Source organism: Sturnus vulgaris, chromosome 2, assembly GCF_052056855.1.
Source record: "Sturnus vulgaris isolate bStuVul1 chromosome 2, bStuVul1.hap1, whole genome shotgun sequence".
Classification (NCBI taxonomy): domain Eukaryota; kingdom Metazoa; phylum Chordata; class Aves; order Passeriformes; family Sturnidae; genus Sturnus; species Sturnus vulgaris.
This window is the reverse complement of record NC_142244.1, coordinates 30474884-30493490: the sequence shown is the minus strand read 5'-3', so window position 1 is coordinate 30493490 and position 18607 is coordinate 30474884. Positions and strand designations below refer to the sequence as shown.

Below are 18607 nucleotides of genomic sequence, written 5' to 3'. Positions count from 1 at the left end.
TGGCATTAGCATTCTATTTACTTTTTCTGTAAGGAAGCACATTAGATAAGGCTAGTTCAGGACCATGTCTTTGAGTAGTAGGAGTTGTAATCTTCTTCTAGCCTTTTAAATAGTTCATTTTGCTATGCTATCAAAAGCAATGTTCACAAACTCTGCGCTTTACTGGCTTTGTCTTTTGTCTTACTGAATATCAAGTCTGATACAGAAATTTTTGTTTCTGCAGGAAAAGGCAGTGACAAGACCATTCCGTTATACTCACCCAAGGATGAAGAGTTTGAAAAGGCCAGTTCTTTGCAACCTAAGGCAGGAACTTGGATAACAACAACTCCATTAGGCATTCAAGTGGGCACAGAGGGTGCAACAAGAATGGATCTGAAGCCACTCTTAATATATCAGGCCACGAACCCATCTGATGGAACGGTATTACCGCTTTTGTGTTACTATAGCACTGTCTATAAGCTAAGAGACAGGGCTGCCATCACAGAAGTTGTAGGATTTGTTCTTTGAAAGCATCCTACAAGTGGTATTATTGCACTGTTAGAAATGAAGTAGCTTTAGATTTTGAAGCAAATATGATTCCTCTGTCTATGAAGTAGATGAAAATGTGGTGGTCAAGCTTCCCAAGAGCTTCAGTCCTGATGCCTTATATTGTTGTTGCTGCTGTCACATGTATCACAGTGCCAACATAAAAGAGCAGTCCTTCATTCTTTCAGATTATGACTGTACGAGAAGATGAAGTGATAATTGTTGAGAAGCCGGGTGGTAACAGAGTAGTAGAGCATGCTGATGGTACCAGGATCACAACTTTTTATGAAAAATGTGAAGACCTTTCTGTACCAGAGGGTAGTCTGGAAACAGGTAACATCAGAAGGGGACCACTTACTTTTCTTGCACTTGACTTATCTTGTGAAGCAGAAAGTTGTCAAATTATATACTAAAGGCAGCTTATACCAGTAGCCTAGATAACAGATCCACTAGGGTAGTCTAGGCTTAGTTTGTTTGCTTTCTTTCAGCAGTATATTCAATGTAAAAGATAGACTGTTGCAAGTAATTAAATTTCCTTCTTTCATACCTGTATGGTCCTCCTTCACCATGAGACACAATGCCAGAGTTTTAGTGGGCTCATTGCCCTCTCTCTACCTGCCCTCATAATAACAAGGAAGCTGCTTTGAGTTTTAACTGAAGAGGTATGTAAGGACCAAGGCATCCTTATATTCCCCAGTGAATCCATGAATTCACCAGCCTTGAAGATACTGAATATCTGAATGTGGCTGTGGAAAATGTCCTGCCAAGAAAAGTGAAGCTTATATTTGCCTGAAATAAGTGGGGCTAGAGGTCATTCTTCTGGCTGGTGTTGTATTCTGTATGACTGCTTCATTTGCCAGACAAGTCCTGTCCTCCTTAATTAAAATAAAGGGGACACTTACTCTATGTGTGTCTGGACTGTTCAAACACATTGTAGGAAAAGACCATTATTGAGTTAGCAAAAAATGTTCAGGAACATCTCCTTGTGGGATTTTAAAAGTCAAGAGATCCTTGAACTGATCTGTCTCTTCAATGGAAAGGCAATAACCAGATTAACATACCTGTTTCATTTGTTTTCCAGTATTTGTGTTGCTGAATAGGAATTTCTTCACATATTTGAGCTTGTATTATAGGCACAAAGAATTTCAGTGATTCAACTTGTATGTTACAAATGTCAAGATCATTATGGTTAGTACCGTACTTGATACATTAGAGTGTACTTTCCTGGGCAGCTACAGATGGTTACAGATAGTTTTTGCTGTTATGTTTTCCCATGTTTTGAATTCACAGTCCAGAACTTCAAAGGTTGTGTATTGTTTATATAACATTAAAATATGTGATAAAGGATGCTATGATGGTTATGAAGGTCTTGTACTGAGGAGATAAAGAATCTAGCACTATGAAAGAAAAAGCAAATTGAATCCTAAGACATTTCCATGATTCATGTGCTCCTGTCTCATTGTTCTGTATTAATTATTAGATGAACCCTCAGAAGACACCACAAAGAAGCTGAAAGGTACACGAGTAGAGAATCCTGAGTTTGCTACTGTTATAACAAATTGTGAGGATGGTACCTGTTGTACTATCTTTGGAGATGGGACATCTATTCTAGCAAAGCCACAAGGAACATATCAGGTGGGAATTATTTTTAATTTGTGACAATGATGTTTAATCTTTGTGTTCCAAGTCCCCTGCCATTAGCAGCTCTCACTTTGATCACTTCCCTTCTCTATAGTCTTCACTAATCCTATTATTCCATCTCTTTCATACTCTGCCAATATTCAGATACTTACTCACAAATGTACAGTATATTTAAATCAGTCTTAAATTTCCTGAAGTTAAATATTACAGAGATTCAGATCAGCTTACCTCTTGGACCTCATCTTCCTTCTCTCTCTCCCTTTGATTCCTCTAAACTGGATGATTCAGTATTGAATGTCTGAAAGCTGTCCTTTTAATTTGTATCTGTTCTTCATTTTTATGGTACCTTTAAATTAAAGTTTTCACCTTTGGGGATTGAGTCTCTTCCCTTTTTGCTGTCATAGGTTTTACCCAGCAAGGGAGGCTTCCTTTTCTTTGATGAAGATTGCTCAGCAGTTTATAGCCATGAAGTTTATGATCTAATTAGCAAGGAAGAAGAGAAACAAACGGGGAGATATATTATGAAACACACTTCCAGCACTATTTGTGAGATGATGGATCCTAAAGGAAATACTTTCAAGGTAAAATACATGGAAGAAAACAAGTTTCTGCATTCTAATTTTATCTTATAAACTTCCTCAAAATCAAATTGTAACCTTGTAATATTTAAAGTAGCCAGAATAAGGTCTCTGATATCTTCTTGACTAAATGATGGATATCCTTTTTTTTTATATATTTATCCCTGTTTAGAGAGACTGAAACAGAACACCTGATGTACAGTTTAGCTCACCTGTAAAGTTCCCTTGATTAGCATGATTTGTACTATAGGAAAAAATCAGCTCTGCAAGTGAGGATTAAAAACTGTGTGTGTCAGATGCAGTTCATGGACTGTCCTCAATCACCTTTATTTAAATTGTGTCTTGAAAAGTATTATTCCTTTTTAGGTCATTGTTAGTTATCTTGTTTGAATATGTTCAACAATATGTTCAACAGTCCTTGGGCATTTATTAAATATTGGTATTTGATATTGGTATTTATGATACAACATATCTTTCTAGAAATGTTTTGGGGGTTTTACTGACTTTTCAGTTTTCGTCTTTATTTCTTTTTCCTGTGAGTTTCCAGTTGCTCAGCATGAAATGTTCTTTTCTGTCTCTTTCAATGGGCTAGGTCATGTTAATGTTCACCAGCAAATCACTGTTATAAAAGGATCTTTTAATTCAAGTAATTTCACATAATTTGTGCTGTAGGTCCTGGCTGATGGCAGCACAGATGTGTGCATTCCCAGCATTGGCTCTGATGACAAGGAGGGCACAAGTTCAGCAGTAGATGAGGTTAACAAACCTACCACTTACGATGAGCATGCCCCCAGGTAAGCTGCATTGCATTCATAAGTTGATGCTTTCTTTTCTTCACTACACAGTATTTGTACAGGGTTCATAAATTTGTGCTCCCTTTGTTCAGTACTCTATTTGCACATTTGATGCCATCACGTTGGATTCTGCTTTCTTGACAGCAGCCCCGTGTGTGTTTCGCTGTGCAGGTTTTTCATAATCTCTGCAGATGGTTCTGGAACGGAACTCCTGCGAAAAAAGGACGTCCACAAGTATGTGGCTGAGGCCTGCAGTGATCCTGCCACTGTAGTCTTGCAGGATCCTGTACAAGAACAACCAGGTAGAAAACTTTTCTTTTCTGACAGACATTCTTTCTAGACTAATAGAAAAATTGCAAAGTTTCAAAACTCTTATTTGGGCAGGAAATGTTTTTACCCTTGCAAATAAGGGCCCACACTACTAGAAGTGAAAGAAAGGAGTTGGGGGGAAAACTCTGGGAAGCAGAAAATTAACTGAGGGACACTGTTAAGGGATTTGTGAACAAACAAAAAATGACATATCTTTATCCACTCTTAGTCACACAAATAAAAGTGATTACCAAATAAATGTATTCTTCGTGTTTATCATAAAAAATTGAATGTATCACAGTCTCCATTAATGATACAGCAATGAGGACAGTGATGCCCTGATGTTGACCCTTAGCCTGTCTTTTTGAAAGGATACACATTAAAAAGCTGAAAAAACACATCTGGAATTGCCAATACTACATGGTACCAACCACCTTGTAGTAGCAACTCAAGGAGTTATGTCCTGGAATTGTTGGTTGTCGTTGTATAGTTGGAGATGCTGTGTTTCTATAAAAGACACTGTGGTGCAACAGGTAGATGCTAACAAAAAATATCTTTAAAAGTGAGGGAAGTATGGTTCCCTTGGATATGAGGAGATGATAAGGGAAGTTTGCTTCAAGCCATACAGTACTAAGACGTATTTCTCATAGAGTTATGTCAAAAAACATATGACACAAAACAGCTTTCCCACTTATTACCCTTACAAGGTGTTGCACATCTTTAAATTTACTGGTATTCACAAAAATGACTGGTTCTCCATTGTAGAAACCAAATAAAATAATTTTGCCATGGAAAAAAAGAAGAAATGAAGGGACATGGAGGGAGTCAGAAAAATACAAAAGGTGAAATGATTGGAAAGATGGAGAACATCAAAATTCCAGTCAAGAAAATTTGCTTACAACCAGCAATCATTTGTAATAGTAGCACATCTGATTTTCCAGACTCCCTTCTCCACCTTTCACAATACTGGCTCTATTTGCCTTGACAATGAGGCTTCACAATTTTGTATCATTGTGACAAAGTACCTCAGTGGTGATATCCATTTCAAAGGTGGGGTAGATCATAGTAGAGTAAGTAATTTTTGGGTTGGGCTGGAAAAAATATTTTGAAAAGCATTACAGTTTATGCAAACAATACAAATAAATCATCTCTAATGGAATCCATCTGGTGATCAGGTTATGAAGCATAAAATACAGTGAAGAATTATACATATTCTGAATATGTTGTACTACTTCTGAGATTAGTATTCAGTACACATGGGTCAATGCTCTGCTCTTCCTTGTTTGAGCTACTCCCCACACTATACAACTGAGCTGTTAATCAAGAATCAAAGCAAGTAGCATAAGCAGTCTATTGTTAAAAAATGGACTGAGTAATGTGAACTTATACAGCTATTCTATAACCAACTCAGTGATCTGCTATTATCTATAGCCATGGATACATGGAGTTTTATCTGTTAGTAATATGATTTTTTGTAGATAGATAAATGTTTTTTTTCTGTAGGTCTAAGACATTTGTCCATTAATTTTTTTAATTTGAACTGATTCTTAGCAAAATGTGTCTTTAAACCAGATATTTTAAGTATTACTATCCTCCACCCTATGGCTGAAGCATCCCCCTGGCTAATGAAGAAAGAACCAGAGAGTATTGTTCCTCCATATCTTCAATCAGAGACTCAGGCAGAATCTTCTCCTCCTGAGGTATAACTGTTTCAAAACAGTCTTTTCATGTTAAAGCAATAGACGTTTGTCTCTGTGGGGAAGTGAAACTCTAAACAATGTGAATGTTAAATTCAGTTTATTAAGCAGACAGGACAAAGCTGTGTCACAGAACGTATGGTCCCATTCTTTTACACTTAGTGAGGGGATATAGCAGTTTTAAGGGGAGTTCATCTTACAAGATTTTTTAGGATAGATAAATTGTTCCCAGGAATCTATTGGCGTTATTGTCTAGGTCTGTTATTCTCTAAGGAGAGCATATGCTTTTCATCTGAGACACATTGCCAATAGCTGCATTTTTCGTTAATGTAAGTAGCCTCTTGCTCTTTTTATTTGCTTTTCTCTGTTCAGGGGGATATCACAGGTGCCCCAGCTGAAAAGTGTGTTTGGAAGGGTCTCAGCATTGGATCAGCACATTTGTCCATGCCAGTCCCTGCGCGAAAATGTCCCAAAAAACTGCAAATCCGCCAGCTATTTCAGTATAAGCCACTCTGTGATGAACTAAGAGAAAAACTGCAGCTTTCCCTCAAGGTAGTTCAACCACATTTATTCAACCTTCCAGTAAACAATAGAAAACAGACAAGTAGACAGATTTGGTTTGATAAATGTGTAGTATATACCTGAGAAAAAGAAATCTACTATGTTTGAAGAACAATTATTTCGTACAGACAGGTGCTATAAGTGTGTTTCTGAAAAAGTTGAATTGTTTCACTTACCTCTTATGAAACCTAGTTTTCTGAGCAAATACATGAGATCCAGTCCAGTAAACATCACAGACAGTACTCTAACACACAATTTCCTTGCTGTTAAAATTGGTATCTGTTACTTCACTTTTATTTTGCTTAAGGTTTGTTTTCCTTCAAAAAGTCTTAAGAATTTAAATCTGTAGAGCTGAACAAGAATTTCTAGGTCACCATAAATCTACAGTTTACTTGGTCACTGAGACACACTCTGGTCTTGGTTATGTATTTGTTTTCGTAAATCAATGTAGAATATTTACACGTTCCAGTCTGAGTTTTGTTACTCTATCCATGTCTAGGAAATAGCTGTGTAGCCTTCTGACAAAGGTTGTGGCCATCCCTCATTAGTGACTGGTTCATAGCAGGGAGCAAGCTAGACCTTCTGTGCCAGTGTTCTGAGATGGAGCCCAAAAGTGAACAGTTTTGCCCTTCTCAGTGTTGGTGTAAAACATTCATTTATTTAATTCACATTGTGAAGTTGCTCTTAGAAGAGATTTTAGAGTCAAAACTCCATTATTACTTAAGAATTAGAGAATAACAAAATATATGTGTCCTCTAATTTATTTGTTTAACCTATTTTGATAATGGCATTGCAGACTGAATTCAAAAGTTAAACAGCATGTGAAATTTGTGAAGGTCGTAGCATATTGTAGCCAGTTAAATTTATTTTCCCCCACATTACATTTCAAAGAAAACATACTTGCAATGCAAAACACTGGCTACTGTCCAGCTCAGACATGTTTGGGATATGCAAGACTATCAGTATGAAATGTTACCAGTTTTTCAGTCTATAAATATTCTTTCATTTGCATACTGATCTTTCAAAGACAACATTATAAAAGTTCCACACCAAAATGGTAAGGGAAGTCTCTCCCTCGCCCATATCTATTGTTGATTTTCAGAGAAAGATGAATGCTCTTTGTTACATTGTGAAGGAAGAGCTGCAATTATTAGCACTGAAAAAACAATTGTAATAATTGCTTAAATGTGCAATGAAAATACCCTCATTGCTCATAAACCAGTACTTAGTTAATTAATTTTTTTCCAAAATGAAGTATCTTCATCTTTAGCCACACCTTCACTTTGTCAGAGCAAAATCAAGATCTAAAGAAAATATTATTCTTCCTTTCTCCATCTTCTATAAGATTAAAGATATATAAACAAGTGAAAAAGAACTAGCACTGGAAGCAGATTGTTTCTGCAAACCCATCTATTAGTAAATTCTGTACTGCATGTAGCTTTCTGACAGTGGTGTGTTTAACACCCTTTTTTCCATCCAACAGATTTAAAGAAATGTAGGAAAACTGTTCTTTTCTGTAGCAGCTGGTATGATTATGTCAGTGTGAATAACTATTTTAAGCCTACATCTGCATCTTTCTTGTTCTTTTTCGTTGTTCCACCAGGAATATATAGACAACATCTTAAAGCGGGAAAATGAGCTGGAAGAGATGAATGTGAAAGAACCAAGAACAGAAGAGGAAAAGGAGAATGCTGCAAGTCTCCTTGAACTGATTACAGTGAGAAAAATCAAAATTTTAACTACTTCTTTCAACAAAACCCTTGTATTGCATTGGAAGTGTGAGCCTTGAAACACATTATCCATTAATAAACCAGCAAATGTCAGAGTAGCATAGTGCCAGTTCTGGTGTAGATTAATGGTAAAGCAGAGCCACGCTCAGCCTTCAGCTGGTCTGAATTCAGCTGGGCACTGCTGCCATTTGGGGAAGCAAAGCTCAAAACGGTTCAAGAGTTTGGCTCTACTGAATGATATGTTCCCAAACACACAGACCAAAATTACTTTCCAGTAATTCACTTTTTTTAATATCCCCCAACATCGGGATGAAAATGTTTCCAGTCTGTTGTCATTGCACATGGGAGATTTTATTTCAACCACAGCCACCTCTGTAGTAAGAATTTAAACCCTGCTTTTGGAATAGTACGGAAATAGCCTGGAGAAATACTGTTATTACTGCTGAGCAGCTTTTTTTTTTTAATATAATCTGCAAATTTTCATGGATAATTAGAGCATAAAAAGAAAAAGGAGACAAATAGGTAATGGGAAAGGTGGGTAAATAGGGGAAGAGGATCACAGCTTTTCTGGAAAGAGGGACAAAGAAACAATCTGTCAGTAACTCCATCTGCATCTATCCTCTAGGTAGACATTTATTTACTTTGATGAGACCCAGGTGCTGAATCTCACATGCTGCTCAGATCCAGTGAACTTGTCTAGTGACTAATTATTGTTGATTATCCTGGCTACATTCAGCACATTTCCAGTTACAGATTTCAAGCTGGGCAACTCTTTTGTGAGCAGCAGTCTCAGTGTGCACCTGCTGTGGCCCTGGAATCAGCGTCACATTGCTCCCAAGTCTCCAATAGCTCGCTTACAACCGAGACTGCCTGGTCACAGGAACTCTGTTTTCCAGTTAACTGGTTCAGAGACAGGATGAGAATAAAGGAAACACTTTCATTTAGAGCCTCTTAACCCTCATCCACTTTACTGTAAGCCATATGAGATCTCCTCAGTAACAGAGCCTGCAAATTCCTGAATACATTTCCCATTTGACTTGTTGGAATATAAGCTTAATACAATATATCTTGTTCAGGTTTTTTGCAGAATGATTTGGGTTTGATTGGGAATTAGCTTGGTTGAGCTAATAAAAATAACCATATAAAATACAAAACATATATATACACATATATGTATATATAAATATATAAAATATAAAAGCTATCTGTGAAGTGGGTCATCAAGAAGGAAACAAATACCTATTTAGAACAGGGAAATTGTACTTCATTTCCTTTTTTCCCAGCTTATGTTTTCTAACATACTGAAATACCTGGCAATGTGACTAGAAGAATGGGGGTAACAAGATAGCACTTGTTTACAATATAAATCCTTTGAACAAGATGTGGTTGTTGCGAATTTTATTTCTCATATGGTCACAGCTATTCCTTCTTCATTGCAGTCCTTCCCTGATTGGGAAAAGTCAACTGAAAAGCTCAGTGATAGAGGTAATAAAAAATGAAAACCTATATTTTTAAAATTTAAAATATCATAATAAGTTTTAAAGTATTGTAATATTTTTAAAGAGGAAATATAAAGGTGAATTCATCTATGTGCTATGTACATCTTCTGTGTGACTCTCACAGGTGATTAGAACTTGTTAGCATAAATGATCCAGTACCTCTGAAAAATAATTCCTGGTTTTAGGCATGTGTATTTGACATTTTGACTCGCATTTCCACATGCAATGAGTTTTCTTACATATAAGAACTATGACAATACTTGGCTACTTTTATGCAAGTGACAACTTTTCAGACAAATTTTTCAAAGCAACTAAGTAAATCCTGGTTATTTATTACACCTCAAAATCTAATCTCACACCATCACATGTTGGGGTTACATTCACCTACCTGAGGGAAAAGATGGAGCAATGTATAATGAATTTCTATTAAAGTTTTCACAAGATATTTATTAACATTGATTAATGTTTTCAATATGTACAAATTAAAATTAAGATGTCTGTTTCTTTATAAAAACCCATACGCCTTCTCTGTAGAAAAATTCATTACATTCTATCCCATAGTGATGCTCATCTTTAAAGTGTTATTTTACTGCCCTTCATATCCTGTCGAGTATTTCTACATGTCAAAAAACCTCATATTGTGCAAAGTAAACCGAAACTCCTGCAACAAATGCTTGCTGAACAGTTTCCTTTTAAATGAAGCCATAAATTTAATGGAATATTGCTGATGAAGAAGATAGTGGGAAAGAAAAGCTCTTTGAAATAGGTTAAAATAGAAAAAGCTGAAAATAAAATAATATTTTATGTCAAGAAAGCTGACCAAAAAAAAACCCAAAAGAACAACCCCACATTTTGAAGATTGAATGTATGTAATTCCCAAAACACTAAGATATATTGTCATAGTCTAGTAGGATCATATCTCTCAAATACTCACATCTCCTAAATTTTGCCACAGAAAATTGTCTTCAGCCAAGGAAATTTCCTTGGACCCATGATTTAGCTTCAAGGTATAAAGTAAACAGTATGCATTATAAAATATGTCAGAGGACATGATAAGTCTTTAATAAAGCTTCAGAGCTGGTCACAGTATTAAATGTGGAAAGACTGGCATTTCTCCATTATACATATTGAACTAGTAGTTCCTTCCATGAGAATGTTGATTATGGCTGCTTCACAGCCTCAGTTAAGCACAAGCAAGCTTAAGCAAGTTGAATGTAATAAGGGTCCCTGGAAGCCCACATTATTTTCTTCAGCTGTAGATTGAGACCTCAGAGCACCCCAGTTAGAAAGTGGCTGAATGTCAGCAACTCTTCCTACTTCAAAGGTATTTGTATCTTGAAAGAACATAAAGATGTGTCAGGAAATACAGGGTGGGAGTGTGCACTTGATCTTTTTCTTGTCCTTTCAATACTGAATTCCATTTCTTGTCTGTTAGTGTTCTGATCTTGATTTTGGAATGAAGTTCTCTCTGCCTTTTCCCTCACAGTAACATATCTCTGTTAGGTTTCCATAAAGTGGCAGAAAGATGCATTAAAAATATATCCTTTGATGTTTTTTCTTCATAACACCTAGCACTGCTTAGCAGAGCATGCCCATTCAGTAATGCCCTTCACCTTGCAGCCCATGTGAGTGAGCTGTATGAACAGGCACTGGCTCCTCCTACCCAGGGTCCCATAGAGAAGACAAGCACTGCACAAAGAGAGGACCAGCAGCAGAGGTAGGAGAGAGCAGCGAGGACTGGTGCAAATGTAAATAACACAAAGGGTGAAGCCAAGCACATGGGGAAGGCACTGTGCTTTACTGACTGTCATTAAGGACTGGGACCTAGATCCCTAGATATATATGGGCAGTGTTTTACCATCATGTCCTGTGATTATTTTGTCCCTCTATGCCTCTCTTTCCTTATCTGAAAGACAATTCAAAGCTTGTTGGGAAAGGATTTTGGATGTTTCTTGGATTGAATGATCTAATAAAAATGCAGATATGACCAAACAATTTTGTGCAAACCATACAAGTTCGAGTCAGGAGTCACCTGAGGTGTTTACGTAACACACTCTCATAAAAAGCATTTTCTTTCCAGGGTTATCTTGTAAATATTTTTGTATTTATTGAAGACTCCTAGTTTTCCCATTCCCACTAATTCTCTCTTTTTTTCTTCTGGGTGATTCAGTCCAGAAGGAGTAACGTCCAAGTGGCAAAGTAAACTAGAACAGAACAGGTAATAATATTAGTAGGATCAAGTTATTTTATGAACCAGCGTAATCTACTTTTGTAAACAATGTTATTGATTTCACCAGGTCTTGGGTGATGGTCCAATGGCTTGCCTGCAAATAATGGGTATTTTCTGCTCAACAAAAATGCTGAATAAATGGTTTGAGGCTCTTTCTGATTTTTTTCCCCAAAACCTAACAGTATTACTGTTAACTTACACTATGCAAAATACGGCTGAAGTCAGAAGTGCTCTGTTTCATTTCTGGTTCTGCCACCAGTGTGGAAAATACTGTATATTAATATTTTCAAATGCTGATGCTTTAGGTTAAGATTCAGGTATTCCACAAATAAAAGCTGATTTTTTCAAATAGAACCCCAGACACATGTCACATGGTGGTGCTTCAAAGCTTCTCTAGGCAAAACTGTCTCAACCTGTCCTCACATGAAAGGTCTTCCAAACCCTTAATCATCTTTGTGGCCCTTTTGTGCACCAGACAGCTCAAAAGTGGACACAGCACTCCATGTGAGGCTTTCCATATTGTTTCTTAATTACATTCTGACTTGCATGAGATAAAAAAGCCTTTTAGAGTTTGCCAGTTATATTTTATCATAGCATTTCACACTGTTTTGGATCCTATTTTATAAAATACTTCAAATATATAAATCTGAGCAGCTGATGGGACGGATAGGGGTTTGACAGGAAGATCTCACAGATGTGTATGTTTAGCAGAAAGATCTTTGAATGTAACATCTGAAGAAGGAATAGAAATGAAGAAAGGAATTGCTGAGCCAGTCTTACTGATAACTAAGAAGGCAAAGGGTATGTTAGTATGTGAGTTGGAAGGGGTTTTTATAGCTCAGAGCAAAGGATAAATCCACCTCAAACAGAAGATGTTTTTACCAAGCAAAAAGATTTCACAGGCAAACAAGAATGACAATGTTGCAAGTAGAAAAAAGGTCTCAGAATTTTCCACTGCAAGAAAACTGAAAAACAACTTCTAGCTTAAACTGTAACATACTAACTTTTTGTGATTGGAAAATAGTTACATGAATATGGTAATATTAGTAACTGTGATAGGCTATAGGTAATAGTAAAGATATTGATTGGTTGTTATGTATTAGGATGCTCAGCAGAGAAAAGTGTATAATGCATTGTAACCAGAACTAGGGTTGGCTTCAGACAAGCCTACAGCTGTGGCTGAAAGGTGTAGGCTAGGCTCTTGTCACCCACGGCCCGTGAATTGCTGTATCATTTGGATACAAGAAGCAGCATTTTAAAGAGCCATCTGGAGTCCTGCATCCGTTTTGGCTCTTAGAAGCAGCCAGCACCCAAGAACATCATGTGCAATTCTGGCTCTAAAAGCAGTGTTAAAACTCTCAGCATGATTAAGAGTGATCATTTCATAGCTGATATTAGACCCTGCAAGTCAGTGAAACACTAGTAGTGTAAAACTGGGCTAAATCAAACTGAAAATATGACTGATCTTTACTCTGGCCAACCTTACCTTCAGAAGTTTGAGCAGCTTCTTCTGTATCCACAGAGCCTTCAAGTATTTCTGTGATAAAATAAGGAAATTAGATGAGTTTTATGTTCAAAATTTTAGCAATGCATCTGGAATACCAATTCTTAGCTTGAAGTGTTTGTTGGAAGGTTGGAAAGACACCAGTGGCAGTCCCAGACATGTTTCATGAAGGTTTAGAGAAATGGAGTATGTTCTGAGGAGGAACTCTTCACAGCAGGCAACTCATTGTCTATGTGCATTCTTATTGGACCAGTCCATTCTTAATCCACCTCTAAGAAAATTGCCAATTACAAGAATATTACTTTATGTGATGAACCAGGGAAAAAAATGCCACTTGCTTTCACCAAATCAATTTCTTGATGCATAATACTGAAAAACAGCATGAACTCAGTTATAATGTTTTTTTCCTTTCTTTTCATTACCAACAATGTGAAAAACATCTCTAGGAAAGCACTGGATGAACAGAAGACTACATTTATGGCAATAAAGAACAGAATATTTGCTCCATATTTTGAATCCGAATTCAGCAAGGGCTTTTTCCAAGAAAAGGTAATGCAGCTGAAAACTGGATGAGTTTTTTAGGCCAGCTAGTATCTCCCATACTCCCAAAGACAATTTTGGGTTCATATCTCAACCTTTATCTCAACAAACCATTATAAAGGACAGCTGTGGCAGAATTAATACTGGGAATTATATGCCCTTGTAAAGAAAATCCTGTCTCGAAGATGGTATATATTCACTGAGTACAAACTCGATAAAATTCCTTATGTAAACTCTGGAGAGAACCTGATTCAGAGCAAACCTCAACCTCAGGGTTTTTTACTTACCCCTCAAACCCCTCTCCTTGCTGATTAGAAAGGGAATAAGTAAAACAAACATTCCTAATTTAGAGGTGATCTTGGGGGCTTTCCTACTGTAATCTCACCTGGTAAATGCTGTAAATGCATAAAGCCTACTCAGAAATATAGATTGTAATCGGATGTAACTGTTTATATCTCTTTTCTAGTCACAACTTTGGTTCTGCTTGTTTCCTTTGCATTCTTTTTTTTAAATTTTTTTTCCTTTCTTTTTTTGCAAAGAGAGGAGGGTGTCTGCTGACTGGTTTTCCAAGGTCTTTAGTTGGGAAACCTTAGCCCTCTTTCTTCCTTTTCTCTAGTTTCCTGATTTGGAAGCAATGTCTAAGGAACTTCCTCCACTTCAAAAAGAAGAAAGTGTGACTTCCCCTCTGTGGATGTTAAGAGAACCCAGTAGAGGTAATCTCCTGTCTGGCATCAGGTTTGGACTTCTTCAGGAGGAAGAAGCCCTTGCAGACATCACTGAATGTGGAAGAACCATTAGCTTTGGATGCTAAACTGAAAAATTGGGCTGTAATGAGGAGTGGATAGATGAAAAATCTCAAGAAAAACTTGAATGGAATAAATAACAGTTAGGGGTGGATGAGCAAGAACCAAGGAGGCCAAGTTTAGAAAGTAACTTGTATGACTATAGGAAAAATATGGGAGATTGATTTCTGAAACTCAGTGGTAAGAGGGAACTGGTGTAAAAGCAATATGGAATAGGAAACATGCAGGCTAAGGATAGACTGCAGGATATAGGAGGAAAGCAGTGACTCCATGACGGGAAGCAGTGAAAGAGGGAATCATAATCTTAGGCTTGAGCTTTTCAGAACTGAAAGGAATACCTCAGTTCTGTTTAAAAAGCAGCCCTGACAAGTTACTGAAATCATATAGTGAGATTAAAAGTCATACACAGCAAAGATTCATATCAGGAAAATAGTCCTCTGTGGGGCTTTATCAGACCCTCACTAATTCCCATATATTCTCATTTTCAATCACCATAAGACCTGTGCTGGATTGTCTTGTAGTCCTTTATGGCTTATAGTTCAGTTAGCCAGAGAACAGGAAATTACTAATCATAGAACAGGCATTTCTGAGATCCCTGTGGCCCAGTAGAGCAAAATGCCACATGCAGAATTTTCCCAGCCTCCCATGGTTATGTAGACAGCTTTCCAATTGTCTAAATTAAAGTGCCAAAGACTGTGATTTTGTTTCACATGTTTATGAAAACAATGGTGATCATAAAAAATACTTAACTCAGTATTCCATTATTTTCCCTTTAGCGGCTGAATTTGATACTACAAGTGATTCATCACTTTCATCTGGCCTTCCACTGCAGGATCCTTCCAAACAAGATGATGGTTCCAGCAGCACAACAGGTACACCTGCCTTCCAGAATGTAGTTGGAGCAGCTTGGTATCTTTTAATAACTTTTGACACAATATTTGCAGTACAAATTTAAATCCACCTGTCACTTATTCATGCTTTTGGAAATTTTTCCCTTCCAGACCTAAACATGGCAGCAAGAGCAGAAGAGACACCCTTTCAACATATAGTTCCAAGTCTGATGGTGGATGTTACAGGACAGACAAGAAAAGAGAAAGTAATATTACCATCATACCTTCAGAGCAAAAAACCAAACACCATACCAAATAAAAAGGTAAAAATAATACCTTTCTTGTCAATGTTCATATCCTCTCAGTCATCTCTTTTCCATAAAATCTTCACCCTGGAGCAATACTGGAAGGTGTTTTGAATCTGTTTACTGTAACATGGCTGTTGGGCTTTATTTATGTTTACTGGCAATTCTAGAAGACCCTTCCTCTCACCTGCTAGGAAAAACTCATTCTGCATCAGGCACCTACATGAAAGCTCCGTTTCCAAAGAGCAGAGCTTTTCCCATTTTCCCTGAGACACCTCAATGGCTTAATACATCTGAAAACTCAAACCAGTATAAATTTTCAGACAGTATTCAAAGTGCTGCTTCAGTTTTTACTAAAATTAGGATGTCTTTTTTGTTAATTCGTCAGGGTGAGTGGACAGAAGTGAAATGTATTTTAATTAATTTTCTACCTTACTTAATGGCCACCAACTTTATCTTTGTCTCATATTTTGCCTGCAAAGATAGAAGATCCTGCCTCAGGAAAGCTCAGCACATCTTCTCTTGCAACAAGACAGGATCTTACTGGCTTCCATCTCATCCCACCCAGGGTGACATTTGGAGTGCTAAAGGAAGGCTGCACCTATGCAACCACTGTAATCATGAAGAATGTTGGTATGAACTTCTCAAGGTTAGTTTGAATTCTTAGTACCCTGGTTTTTATCTCTCCAAATAGATCCTGACAAAAATCAAGTACAGTTCCTTTGGAACCACCACTCCAGAGAAAGTGCAGGAATTCTGACAGCCAGTTTATAGGCCTGCCAGGGCTTTCCTTAAGATGAAGCCATATGCTAGGAATGCCTGTTCTACTGCCTTGCCTTAACAGCTTCTGGTGCAAGGCCATACTGGTAAACTGTTCTTCAGGGAGAATGAAACCCACAGGATCAGTTCCAGAGTAATGCAAAAGTGAAGGTCGTATCTGATCTAATGATTTTTAAAAATCTAAACAGTAGGAAGTTGAATTCACAAAAGGACTGAATCTCAGATGTGAAACAATCAGTAAGAAACGAGGAAGCAAAAATTCTGCTTTAGTTGGTACCATTTAATTAGAGATTATTTGCACAAAATTCATACCAGTATCATGCCTTCTGTAATTGAATCACATCAAAGGACATTAAATAAAGATTGTTATGGACTTTTGGGTTTGTAACACACAGGTGTTTGCAGAGAAACTGTACTTCAGCTTCCTTTGAATGTGCAGGTTTCAAATGCTGCTGTTTCACATTCTGTTGTGTTAACAAGTTCTTTAAAGGCTTACTTTGGCCAATTCACCTGCTCCTTTGGGGTTTTTTTGTTAGAAACCTGAGCCTTGGTGAGAAGCCCAGGAATACTGCTGTAGTCCAACTCGTACATTATGATGGAAAGGATGAGCTAAGAAATTCTGCTGTCATTTAAAAAGGCAGAGGAAGAGCAGGAAGAGCCTGTTTCCTAGATGTGATTTCTCCTGCCTGAAACAGTCTCTGGCAAACTGATTCTCTTCTCTTTCTGACAGGTTTCGGGTGAAGCAGCCACCTCCACACACAGGACTGAGAGTGATGTACACACCAGGACCTGTAGGTTACAGAGGAGAGCTTTTGGGGTGTTTTCTAGACTCAGCTGGCCCTCAGGCTAGCTAGGGCATCTTTCTGGGACAGCAGCTGTCTGGGAATAGAGCTGCCAGGGTATACAGTTTTGTTTAAAGTTATTTGAAGTGATGCTGTCTTCCACCATCCCTCTGCCACCTTCAGCTAAGCATCTCATGCACTCGAGTCTCAGCCTGTGCCAGAATGCAGAGGGATAAAAATGTAAAGTTCAGTGGAAAGCAGCAGGTCAAGCAGTGAGGTTATAGAGCTTTTTCAACACAAACAGGATTACTCTACCACTGCTACCACTGCCTCTGAATTTTCCCTTCTGCTTACGGTGTTTGTTATATCTGCCCTGTCTTATGCCTAGGCTTAACCTCCTGTCCTAATACCTTCAGGATTTGAACCCAGTAAACTATTGGCTCAATCCTTTCTTCTCCTGCTTCCAACTGTTTTCCACATAAAGTTTTTTATCTAGCAGAGCACCATAGCACATTAAATTATCACATTAAGTAGGAAGCTTTCATGCTTTCTGCCTTTGTTCAGTCTCTCTTTTCACCTGCATGTTATCTCTGAATAAACAGTGCTGGTCCAGAGCCTTAACCACAGCTCAGTACTTAAAATCATAGAATAGTGTGGGTTGGAAGGAATCTTTAAAGGCTCCAGTTGAGAGAGAAGGATGGTGTGGGGGACTGTGTCAAAGGCCTTACAGAAATTCATCTAGATGGTTGGAAAAATTTCCATTATCTTGTTTTTGCCTCACATCTTCCCCTTTCGTACCTCCCCCTACCTTTATGTTCTTTTTAAAACAGAATATTTTATTTTATTTCATTTGGAAGAGACCTGGAATGGCCCTCTAGTCCAACTGCTTGACCACTTCAGGGCTAGCCAGAATTTAAAGCATAGTATTAAGGACACTGTCCAAATGCCTCTAACCCTAACAGGCTTGGGGCATCAACTACAAGCTCCAAGGACTGCTGGAGGGGACCATATATGAAATTTGCACCTTACCTGTGAGTCATTCTCTGTCTCTCCTAGGTGGCAGCAGGCTTGCAGGTTGAACTGGAGATAGAGATTTTTGCCATGCTAATTGGAGGGAAAGACACTGGTGGCCTTGAAGAAATTTCCCATGATATTGAAATATTAACAGAAACTGAAACTCTTCTCCTGCCTGTGAAAGCAAATATCCTTTACTGTCTTATTTCTCACATGCATCTCATAGCATCTTCCCTGGGGATCATCTTCCTGTTAGGAGCCTCAAGCATCGTTCCCAGTGCAAGCTGTTGCAATAGCAAGCTTTACTGTCCTTTTCAGAAATACACAAATGGGTGTTTTCAAAAGCACAACAAATGAACAAATTTAAGATTCTGATGCCAAACACATTTTACATCAGAACAACATGGTTTGAAAAGTAGGGAAAGGAAGAACAGCAACTCAGAAAGATGTTGGTTTTAAAAAAATAAATTAAATTGTATGTACTC

General features: G+C 37.7%; 1 protein-coding gene across 1 annotated transcript in view; it reads left to right on the top strand.

The window, feature by feature from the left end:
* SPAG17 (sperm associated antigen 17) overlaps positions 1-18559 on the top strand; it is an 87364-nt gene extending 68805 nt beyond the window's left edge. The window contains exons 28-46 of the mRNA XM_088155865.1: positions 224-420; positions 714-858; positions 2006-2160; positions 2571-2747; positions 3417-3538; positions 3710-3840; positions 5420-5547; positions 5917-6096; positions 7709-7822; positions 9275-9320; positions 10955-11051; positions 11505-11552; positions 13515-13617; positions 14225-14321; positions 15188-15283; positions 15413-15564; positions 16029-16195; positions 17057-17117; positions 18165-18559. Coding sequence (XP_088011991.1) covers positions 224-420; positions 714-858; positions 2006-2160; positions 2571-2747; positions 3417-3538; positions 3710-3840; positions 5420-5547; positions 5917-6096; positions 7709-7822; positions 9275-9320; positions 10955-11051; positions 11505-11552; positions 13515-13617; positions 14225-14321; positions 15188-15283; positions 15413-15564; positions 16029-16195; positions 17057-17117; positions 18165-18479 — 2531 coding nt within the window. The 3' untranslated portion in view covers positions 18480-18559. The remainder of the gene's footprint in view (positions 1-223; positions 421-713; positions 859-2005; positions 2161-2570; positions 2748-3416; positions 3539-3709; positions 3841-5419; positions 5548-5916; positions 6097-7708; positions 7823-9274; positions 9321-10954; positions 11052-11504; positions 11553-13514; positions 13618-14224; positions 14322-15187; positions 15284-15412; positions 15565-16028; positions 16196-17056; positions 17118-18164) is intronic.
* Positions 18560-18607: the final 48 nt, after the last annotated feature.